Here is a 12,010-nt window from a genome sequence, read left to right as displayed (position 1 = left end):
TGCTCCCTGACCTGCTGTGCTTTTCCAGCAACACACTCAACTCTGATCTCCAGCATCTGCAGACCTCACTGTCTCCTAGTAACTGTACACAGTCCATCGTGTAGGGCAATGCACAGTATCTTGGCTGCAGTCAAGAGCAATGTTCCTTCTGAGCTGTGCAACCACATGGCTATGCAGAAACTTGAAAGTTACTGTGCAGGGAAGGTAAGTGGCTGTGGTAAATGCATGACTGGAATTGCCATTGTCTAAGGCTTCATGGATTCCAAGTCCCAGCCACAGGAGCCTAGGAATGTGTTGGGGTGGGGTGCCCTGCCTGCTGTTGGGAATGGGAGTGGAGAAGGGGAGAGGGCTAAACAAGGGTAGAAGGGTCTTTCTGGTTGGAGAAGAGGAGGGCTACAAGGAGAGGGAAAGAAGTAGGAAGCACAGAGTAATCGAAGGGGCCACTTGTGCAAGTGGGATGAATGAGGCTAAGGAGGGCAAAGCTAAAAGCGAGAAGTTTGAGAGAATAGATTTATACAGATCAACAAAGGAGTATGCATCTAAATGGGAGGCAGGGAAACTTGAGCTCACTGAAGTAACAAACGTCTTGAAAATGAAATTGGAATCTCTTGCTTAAGGCTGCATGTAACAAAGTACAATATATGGCAAAGACTACAGTAGATGCTATTGTAATGAACATTGTGTCAATTGTTAACTTTAAGTCTGGAATTAAATTTAGATACGGTGGCTCAGTGGTTAGCACTGCTGCCTCACAGCACCAGGGACTTGTGTTCCCTACAGTGTGGAAGCAGACCATTTGGCCCATTGAGTCTATACCAACTCTCCCAAGAGCATCCTACCCAGACTCACCCCTTCCCTCCCCACCCTATCCCTGTAACCTTGCATTTTCCCCAGACTAATCCACGCAGCCTGCATGTCCCCGGACACTATTGGCCATTTAGCATGGCAAATCCACCTAACCTGCACACCTTTGCACTGTGGGAGGGAATCCACACAGACACTGGGAGAGCATGCAAACTCCACACATTCCCTGAGTCCTGAGTCCCTGGTGCTTTGATGCAGAAGTGCTAACCACTGAGCGACCATGCTGCCTTATAGAGATTGGCAAACATGGTGCCACTGTTTAAGAAGGGTGGTAAGGACAAGCCAGGGAACTATAGACCAGTGAGCCTGACATCAGTGGTGTGCAAGTAGCTGGAGGGAATCCTGAGGGCCAGGATTTACATGTGTTTGGAAAAGCAAGGACTGATTAGGGATAATCAACATGGTTTTATGCGTGGGAAATAATGTCTCTCAAACTTGACTAAGTTTTTGAATAAGTAACAAAGACGATTGATGAGGGCAGAATGGTGGACGTGATCTATATGGATTTCAGTAAAGCATTCGACAAGGTTCCCCATGGGAGACTGATTAGCAAAGTTAGATTTCATGGAATACAGGGAGAATTATCCATTTGGATGCAGAACTGGCTCAAAGGGAGAAGACAGAGGGTGATGGTGGACAGTTGTTTTTCAGACTGGAGGCCTGTGACCAGTGGAGTGCCACAAGGATCGGTGTTGGTACACTACTTTTCAACATTTATATAAATGGTTTGGATGTGAGCATAAGAGGTATAGTTAGTAAATTTGCAGATAACTCTGAAGGCTGACTGCTTGTTTGAAAGGGCACTGGGGGAAGTGAGCAGAAATGAAAACTGAAAGAAGCATGATATTTTCTCTAAGTACTGTGTAGTAACTTGACTGGATTGGTTTTTCATTATTAGATGTTCCTGGTTCTGCTCCAGATATGCCGACGTATGCTTCTCATTGAACATTGAAGTGTTGATTAGGGGTGGCACAGTGGCTCAGTGGTTAGCACTGCTGTCTCACAGCGCCAGGTACCTGGGTTCAATTCCAGCCTCTGGTAACTGTCTGTCTGTGTGGAGTTTGCACATTCTCCCAGTGTCTGTGTGGGCTTCCTACGGGTGCTCCGGTTTCCTCCCACAATCCAAAGATGTGCAGGTTACTCTTCACAGGGTCGGTGTGGGCTTGTTGGGCCAAAGATGAATTGGCCAAGCTAAATTGCCCATAGTGTTCGTGGGTGTGTTAAGTTGGGTAAATGTAGAGTAATATGATAGGAGAATGGGTCTAGGTGGGTTACTTTTCACAGGGATGTGCAAGTTGGGTAAATATAGAGTAATAGGTAGGGGAGTGTGTCTGGGTGGGTTACTCTTCACAGGGTCGGTGTGGGCTTGTTGGGCCAATGGGCCTATTTCCACACTGTAGGGATTCTATTTCAGATAATCAACACAACAGTCACATTCATGTATGTAACAGTAAAAACATGCCCAAACAAGTGTTTGCTTTCTTATAGGCCATAATAGGCTTTACTTGGACATCACCACCACAGAGTTTTGGGTTTCTGCTCAGGCAGATGAATGGCTGGATGTTAAAGTGTAGAAATAAATTAGGTAGAGCTGGCAAAGGCAAATAGATTTCATAAAGTGTTATGTGTTTGACAATGTTTGAATTATGATCAATTGCAATGACAGTTCTGTCTCAGTCAGTGAACAGGGTTTGCTAAAATGCTGCTTTTGCTGCACAAAATTGATGATCAGGATTTAACTCTCAAAACTCTGACTAATCAAATTGGTGTTGTTATTGTGGAAGGACTTTGCTTAAGCTAAATAACCAGTGGGGAAATGGGATTAGTCTGTGTTGGGTGCAATGATTGCAATGCATGATGTTCCCATAAAGGCATGCAACACACAGCGTTTGTGCTGCCTGCTTATTAAAATGATTTCAACATGCAGTACTGCGAAACACATTGTGGGTTTGCTGCACACTCAACGGGGGAATTTGTATCTGTAGCAGACATGATGCATAGTTATCCTGGACAGGAGACAGGGTGCTAAGAGCGATCTGCACTCATGGAAATTTCCTTCTAACCAAGCTTGCAAGAGGAAATTACAACAAATAGAACAACATGTGAGGGGGAGAGAGAGCCTCCCAGGTTTTTGGATGTGGTACTAGAGGCAATAATGATGCAGGTGGAAAGAAGATAAAGCAGGGACCAGGAAGACCGAAGGCAGGTCCTGAAAGGGCATGGAGCAGATAAAAGGGATGGGTGGGAAGAAGTTGATTTGCCCGAGGTAGCGTGATACAGTTTGATTTGCCCTAGACCACACACCTTTCTAGAGATGGTTCTGAGGTCTTCAATGGATGGTGTACAAGAGAATGGCGAGAAGTGTATATGCTGAAATGTTTGTTGAATTGGCACGTCTGTCTCAGAGCGTATTCTCCCCATTAAGAGATGGAGAAGTCAGCTTCTCACGAGATACAGAACATCACACTGAGTTTGAAGCCCATCTTTTGCAATGTGGAAATGGTGGCCCACTCTATGATTTGTTGTTTTGTTATTTGTTTTCTGGGATGTAGACATTGGCAATTTGTTTCCCAACCCTAATCACCCATGAAGGTGGCGTTGCCTTCATGATCCACTGTTCTATTTTGAAGTGGTTTGCATCTCTGTGGCTAAAATCTAGCTCCCATTTATGATAGGTAAATATATTTAACACCAGTTGGGAATTAAAAATAAGATTTGCACATGCAATTATTCCTAGGAGTTTCATCATTACTTGTCCCTTTGCTGGATTAAGTGGAGTAAATAGACCTTCCTTTCTCCTCACCTGGTGAGAGGCATTTGCTTTTGACTGTCACCATCTAATGAAATAACAGCTACTTACGTTAGATACCTAACTACTGTTGTATCACTCCCATCAAGGTTTTGTACGTTGCTGCTCAAGCATTGTGTGCTTTTTTTTAGATGTAACACTGACATCATTTTAGAAGGCAAATTGTCAGATCGAGCTTAAATGTGGAGTAGGTCATCTAACCTGGTGTTTTTGCTTTCACCCTACAGCTATAAGAGGACAGTTACGCAGAAGAGAGCTGGGACTGCTGTGGTTCTGTGCTGGGTTATATCTATAATTGTTGGCATGATCCCAATGTTTGGATGGAACAATTACACTGAAGCTACTCAAGATGGGCTGAACTCGAGTCTCGTGAACAACATGATTGTGTGCCAGTTTGAGACAGTAATCAGCATGGACTACATGGTCTACTTCAACTTTTTCGGATGGGTGCTCCCACCGCTCGTGTTAATCTTTGTTATCTACGTGGAAATATTTAATCTCATCCGGAAGCACCTGAATCAAAAGGCAGTGTCAATCAACAATTCCGATCCAAGCAGGTACTTTGGAAAGGAATTGAAACTTGCCAAGTCGCTGGCTCTAGTGTTGCTTTTGTTTGCAATATGTTGGCTTCCTCTACATATCATCAACTGCATCACACTGTTCTGTCCTTCATGCAACAAACCAATTATAGTGATGTACATTGCCATCTTTCTAACCCATGCAAACTCTGCTGTAAACCCCATAGTATATGCCTTCAGGATAAATAAGTTCCGAGTGACTTTTCTCCAGATTTGGAGCCAGTACATTTGGTGTAACAAAAATCACAATGCAAATAATTTAAGCAGAGAACAGTTAAGGGCTATACGTGAACAGAAAAGTATTATGTAATTTACTTCTTAACCTGATGCAATTGGCCTGGATAATAAAGTGTAAAATCATGAGCGAAGCTGATCTTGATACTTTGCTGCTGAGCTCATTAATGATTCAAATGTTGTGTATCATTATGGTGACAGTTCAAAGTGAATCCTCAGCTGCCACCTGACACCCTAGCAAAAAAATGTTTTATTTCAGGAGAAGCTGGCAAAGTCTTTAAGTCCTAATTTCTCGACTGTCTGCCATGTGTTTTCTCTCCTTGTCGTGTTTACATATTCTCAGATTTTAACAAAGACACTAAATCAGAAGCAGGGTGACCTTGAGGTGAGATACCTGGCTACCAGAGAGCAGAGGATCAGAAAGTTTTCAGTTGACTCTCAGTGGACAGAGTCTTTCTCTCCCAAGATTTGACTTCAAAAATCCCACCTAAAAGGAAAGGATTTCAAAGTTCCCCGATAAATAAATCCTTGACATAGTAACATCGCTGCTCAAGTGCCAAGATGGAATATTCTATGTAGACAGCAAACTGTCACTGAAGGATTCAATCATTTTTACACGCTGGGATTATTTCAGATCAAGACACCGATGTACTTAAATGGACAAGATTAAAACTGCTGCTTAAGACCATCATCGTGCATCATCTTACAGAATGTGGCGACCTGACAATATGCTTTACCAGCAAATGGATTTTATAAAATTGTGAGTGTACTTTTCACTGTATTACTCTGTAAAATATAGCCAACAGGCCTTACATTTAGACTAAAATTATTGATGTGGTATTTTAATTAACATTTTAATCTGTAGCAGTTATTTAGAAGACAGAAGTCATTATTATTGATCAAATATTTGCACTAAGACATTCATAAACATCAGCTGTGTTGATTTTTCATGCAGCTTAATGCAAAGTTTGTGAAGAGCAAGTTGTATGTAATGTTCTCTGTATTTAGTCTGAACATTTGTCTGCATTCAGATGATGTAAGCCAATGTACAATTGAACAACTTCTGTGTCAAATACATGCCATATAATGATCACTTGACACCAGTTCATCCTGCTGATCAATCCAGTACCATCAACGATTCATATTTATGATAAAGGTGACTCCCAGTCACTATCAGATATCACTGATCAATATTATTCATCTGAATAGTAATTATGGATTCAACTTCCAATGTAATCAACAGCTCATATTTACAAAGATTTTCTCCTTAGCAATAAATAACTTACTTTTTGTTTCAGTTCTTTAATGTCAGCCTCATAAGAAAACGTCTATTTCCAGCCATGGCCTCTACAGTAGATGTACTGAAGTGATGCCTACCTGTACACTTTTAGTAGAAGCTCTGAATATGGTGGAATTATTTTATAGGGTTCTTGAGTTAAGTAGCTATCAATGCTACTTTTCACTAGAGACTTACAGTCTTTAATTGGAGCAGTTTGATTTTTTAAAAATTCATTACCTATCAAATGGAGAAGTTTCATTCAATAAAATCTATTTAGCACTAATTATTGTAATAATCATCACAATATTAACAAATGGCTATAATATCCGAGTCAAGATGAATAGTTTTGTTGCGCCCCAGCATTTGTTTCAGCGGACAGACAGTGATTAATGCCAAAGCACTCCAGCATCTTGAACCTTCATCTTTCCCTCAATTTCTTCAAAACATAAACAAAAGTAGATTATATTTTCCTGCTGATCCAGTGATTTCTTTGCATGTCAGGAGTATTACTTAAACATACTGCCACTTTTAAAACTAATTGAAAGTTCTTGTTTTGCTTAGTAAGTGCATTTTAGCTTGCTTTAATTACTGACTGTAAAATGGACTGTTTGCTTTAGTCATACTCTAAGTCTTGCCCCACCTTTGAAATCATTCTCTGACACTGATTCTTACAGATGCTCCAGCCTACTAAGTATTTTTTACTTCTGCATCAACTTGCCAGAATTATGTTTACTTTTATGTTTTCTATCTCGTTACATGTTTGTCTTTAAAACTCGAGTCAAGACAGTGGTGCTGGAAAAGCACAGCAGGTCAGGCAGCACCTGAGGAGTAGGAGAATTGATGTTTTGGGTACAAACCCTTCATCATTCCTGATGAAGGGCTTGTGCCCGAAATGTTGATTCTCCTGCTCCTTGGATGCTGCCTGACTTGCTGTGCTTTTCCAGCATCACACTTTTTACTCTAGTCTCCAGCATCTTCAGTCCTCACTTTCTCCTCCCTGTCTCTAAACCTAACCTTGTTACAGATATCACTGAATTCTGGGTCGCAATCATTTTGAATCTGTTTAGGCACACACAAGTTCCTGTTAATCCGGTGGAACCATAAGTAACTGCCCAGAACAGATTCGATTTTAGTTTAATCCTGAGTTTATACTTTGTTGGCTGATCTCAACTGAAGCGCCAGAAAGAATGATAATTGACTTCAGCACATCTCTTTTCAACTGAGAGTTACATCAGCTGTAGTTATTGATTCATTGCAGGCAAATGGGACTAGCTCAATTTAGGAAACCTGGTTAGCATGAACAAGTTGTGCTGAAAGAGTCTATTTCCGTGCTGTATGACTCTTATCTGCTTATTAACCAGTGACTCATGAGGGATGGTAGGGACAGGTAAGCACACTCCTAGTTTTGGGTCCAATTCCTTCCACAGTGAAATAATTTCCATTACACACTGTCTAGACTTCACATTTAAAAATAATAACCATCTTTGTGAAGGACTAGATTTTTCTTGGTGCTGGTACCAATGTGAATCACTGCCTTCAGGAAAGGAGCCTTTACCCTAGCCCCAAAGAAATCAAACAATGTTAAATGCCTGAAAGGTAATGTATTTCACGGTTACTAAAGAAATCTTTAGGAATGCACATTTAAAGTTGAAGATACTTTAGAGAGTATTCTAGCAAGCAATTATTTATTTTAATTCAAAATCTTTAACCATTCTCTAAAAACAAACATCCTGATAAGTTATTTTTGTTTTTAAAATCAATACATCGGTTTGTCTCTGCAGGTTTAGAATATGATTATTGCAAATGTATTCATAAACTTCTCTGATGCAAGTTATTACTATTAGGTTCGAATGGACATCACATAGTAATTTTGTGTTGTACTTGAGGTTTATGTATAGGGAAGTTAAAATGAGAAATTAGATATGAACTGAAAATGAGCTTATTGCACTTGAAAATGAGTATTAGCCTGCACCTTGAGTAGGCCATTTCCTTAGCAATGTAAACTGTAATGGATTTCCACTATCTTGAATTCACTTTAATGGAGGTAACCTCATAAACTGATCACTCTCCTTTTATTTTCAGCAGTTAAGTGTCAAATGCACCAACTTTCCAAGTTCCAGCTTAGGTATTAGCAGTATCATGGACTTTATGGTACCTAAACCTCGCAAGAAAAATAGCAGTTCTTAATATTCCACTTCCTTTTTATATCTGTGTTTGAAACAAGATTGATGAAAATCTAGCAATGTCATCTCTCAACATACTTAAAGTCCAGTGTAATGACAACTGTATGATCAATGTGGAGGATAGCTGACTTTGTTCAAGTCCACTATTACATGTGTGAAAAATGACTTTATTTGACACATTTATTAAAATTCCTTGCATAAATATGTCTTCTATTCCTTTGCAAGAGATTTGTTTGGTATGTTATGAGTCAGAAAGTAGCTTTTCTGTTATAAGTGAATTAGTTAGTACACTGTTTTATCCATCATATACAAAACAGCTCCAGATGAAGGCTTTTCTCTTTCTAGTGTACTGTGGCATCTATTCTCATATATTTAATAGGAATCCAAAACAATGATTGTTTCACCTTTTGGAAAAAAACAGATCTGTGTGACAGAGTAAGACTTTGATAGAATCACAATTTGTCATATGGCACTGCGAGTTAGAATGAAATAGCTCAATAAATGAACTGGTGAATTATGTGCCTTGTGCCTTGTTCTGGTAGTATCTTATCACATGAAAAGACAGGTTTGTGAAAAGATTTCTGTATTTTCTCACAAGTTCGTCATATTAAAGTTTTGAATTGGAACTATTGAACAAGTTGAAATTGATTAAGTAATGACGACCAAAATTCAGAAACAGTTGCTTCTTGTTTGGTGCTGTTAAAAAATAATGGAACTCATCAGCATTCTTCAAGAGGGAATTGTTTCTGTATTGTTTGACTTATGACTTTGGAGATCTACTTTATGGAATCAGAGGACATAAGAAGAGGGCAGTAAAAGTTGAAAATTATTTTGAATGCTATCAAACATAATTGCTTTATAAGTTTGAATGTTAAAAAGGGCACAGTGATTCAGTAATGGTCTGGTGGTCATTTTGGAAAAATAGCAGAAAGCAAGTAAATCCATTGTCATCAAAATCATGCAAGTCCTTTCAGTAGAATCAAGACAATGGTCTTCAAAATGAAATTCTATGGCACATCTTATTGAGTGAATCATTTTTTTAAAATACAAATTGACTTTATTGTACAATGTATAAAATGAGCCATCATAGGCGATGTTCTGAATGTATCAGATTGTTTAAAAATGTGACCAAGCTCATGCCCTATAAGATGTAATATTTGTTAATGTTTTCCATCAATATATGAAATTAATTTGCAATTTTACATTGTTTAAACCCTGTATAGACTTAATTGAATTCACAATGGAGCCTCTCACTTTCATGCATCTGTTTATTTGTGAGCTGATTTACTGTACGCTAATGTTTTCCAACAGATATTGTTTTCTAAAAGGAATTTCAGAATAGCACAATGAGAACGTAGCTCTGTACAAATGAAAGATCTTATTTAAATTAATTGGTAAATACAAATGTCATGGTTTGAAGTAATACAATTACTGTGTTCATACAGTAGGTGAATGTGTAAATAAAATATATATTTCAGGAAGTATTAAAATTTAAAAAAAACAAACAGCTAATCAGTTGGTTCTTGGTTTTCCGATTTGTTTTTCTGATATATTATTGCACCCTCTCATATTACCTGAGACTAGGTCAACAGACAAACCGACTTGGTTAATTGTTATCTTCCATTGTTTGTAAGAAAATAGCATGGGACGACACCACCTTGGAAATTTCTCTTCTACCTATTGCTTGGATGGGGAATGACTGAGATAATCTATGTTTGACAATACATAGAAAACACACACACACACACACACATATTAGAATTGCTGCGGTCCATTTGGTATAGGCACCCATTGGTGATAAGGAATTTGACCCCGCAATTCAAAGAATGGTACTACATTCCCAAGTCGGGATGATAAGTGGTTTGGAGGGGAATTTGTAGGTGGTTACATTTTCCTGTCTGTGTTGCCTTTGTCCTTCTAATTGATAAGGTTGTGGATTTGTAAGATGCTGTTTAAGGAGCCTTAGTGAATTTCTGCATCTTGTAGATGATGCACACTGCTGCAACTGAGTGTTGACAGTGGGAGGGGGAGTGGATGAATACTGAAGGCGGTGCCAATCAAGCAGACTGCTTGTCCTGGATGATGGCAAGCCTCTTGCATGTTGTTCAAATTCTTGACTAACCTGTAACCATCAATTTTAACCTGTAACTATCACCAACAAGTCAAGAATTACTTTTTGCTGTGCATGTCTCTCCTCCATCCTTCTAAGGTGCAGACATAATGTGAAATGTTCATGAGCAGGGACAACAAGTTTGAGGGGTTTAATTGCCTTTTCCTAAGTGTGTTCATTAATTTCCTTACAGATTTAGAGGGTTTCCTGCCAGCATCATCACCTATTGCAGAGAAAGCTAGAGGAGAGGATGATTCCGGTTCGGAAAATGATCTCTCCCAAGGGATTTAATATTCAATGTCCTTCACTGCCCCTTTCCTGAGAAAATTCTGCTCATGCTAAATTTTTCTCCACTACTCTACTCAAAATCTTGTAGCAGAAAATAGAATGATCTTAGTGGAACAGAACTAACCGAGTTTGTCTTGCAGAAAGTCAGCATGGATATGAAGGGGAAAGTGGCCTCATCCAGCACTGAAATGATTCTATGATTCCATTTTCTAAGACCATGGTAGTGTAGTTTTCTCCATTAGAAGACAAACAGATTGTCTTGCCACTGCCCCAAAACAGAAAGAAAAAATACTAGGGAAGTTAGTCTGAGATAGGAGAGCAATGGAATGCAATTGTGTACATAGGTCTTAACCAAAGTTATTACTTCTTTCTCCCTCTAATTTAACAATCAGCTCTAACCTTCATAGATCACAGTCTCACCCAATGTCTAGAAAAGCTTAGCATCACTTCCTAAGCCTCTAGTGTCCTTTTTAACCATCAGCACCATCACTTCAAATGCTGCAGCAATGTTCATGCTTTAGCACCATGGATTCTCTTCCTCAGCAGTACCAGTGGCATGATCCAGATATTGAGGTTCTCCAACTATTGCTCTGCATGAAACAAAAGAATTCTGCTCAATAAATCAAGTTGCATTTATTGATGTGTGGAAAACTGATGATCTTAGTAATGTTTCTGGATCACATTCTAAGATTTCACTGGTTTATGGTAACTCAAAAAGTCATATTCATTTTTATTCCAAGGAGATGTAGGACTTTAAAGTATTCAACTAGTGCTTTGAAGATCAGGTTCAGTGAATCAATCCATTTTTGCATGAAAGGTTATGGGGTTTTTTTATCCAGCAGTTTTGATGGTTCAACATTTTTTCTCCTTGTCAATTTTGTAAGTTTGTATTGTTGATAGAATGATTGCTTTTATTTTGATAAATATGAAATGTGACGAGAACTTCACATGACATGAAACATGGTAGTGTTTTTTCCTATCATCTTTGTGGTGCTAATCTGCCCAATCAGTTTTCTTTAGCCTCATTGACATGGATCAGTTCAGAAAGCCCTGTAAGAAGGAGGTTTAAGCCTATGAGCTGACATTATTTAAACCATTCCCCTACAGAAGAAAACAAGTGAAATTGTCTTCAAGGCTCTTCCCAAATCGCTGCTAAAAGTCATGGTCTGCGACTTTCTTCAGACATTTCGGCTGAATTTATGCTTGTCAGAATCAATCACTTGCAATAAGGTTTGTGAAGCATTGTGATGCTCTGACTAATCTGTTACTATTTAATCTATTACAATTATATATCATTAAGAAAATCAGTATTTATTTAAAGCTTGTTTTAATTGGTCATTCCACAGATATTTTGTTGTCTGTAACTCAGGAATGGCAAGAAACTAAATCAGTGGGAAAAGCATTTATTAAAATAAATGTGGTAAAATGTTTGTGCAATATTTCCATCAAAATTTGACTCAAAGTCAGTTCCATGTTTACAGAATATTACCTGCTTCCAAAATAGAAACCGTTTTCACGTTGCTGCTATGTTGTTTGAATTTTTATGACAGGAAAACTAAAGTTGCATCTCAGCCTTCAGAAGAATCTGTGATTACTCTTGATTTTTATTCTCTTTTTCAAATACTTGTCTTTGCCAGTTTGGTTTTACAAAAATAGTCATTAGAT

The 12,010-nt window shown here is 38.7% G+C and overlaps 1 protein-coding gene across 1 annotated transcript in view; it reads left to right on the top strand.

Moving 5' to 3' along the window:
- Nucleotides 1-9,459, top strand: part of LOC122563244 (adenosine receptor A1-like) — a 73,482-nt gene extending 64,023 nt beyond the window's left edge. The window contains exon 2 of the mRNA XM_043716862.2: nucleotides 3,901-9,459. Within this exon, the coding sequence (XP_043572797.1) occupies nucleotides 3,901-4,561 (661 nt within the window). The 3' untranslated portion in view covers nucleotides 4,562-9,459. The remainder of the gene's footprint in view (nucleotides 1-3,900) is intronic.
- Nucleotides 9,460-12,010: the final 2,551 nt, after the last annotated feature.

Source organism: Chiloscyllium plagiosum, unplaced genomic scaffold (genome assembly GCF_037043375.1).
Source record: "Chiloscyllium plagiosum isolate Xiang-an unplaced genomic scaffold, Cpla_swu_hap1 HiC_scaffold_26, whole genome shotgun sequence".
NCBI classification, from domain to species: domain Eukaryota; kingdom Metazoa; phylum Chordata; class Chondrichthyes; order Orectolobiformes; family Hemiscylliidae; genus Chiloscyllium; species Chiloscyllium plagiosum.
Note: the sequence above shows the minus strand (reverse complement) of the source record. Positions and strands in the feature narration are given on the sequence as shown.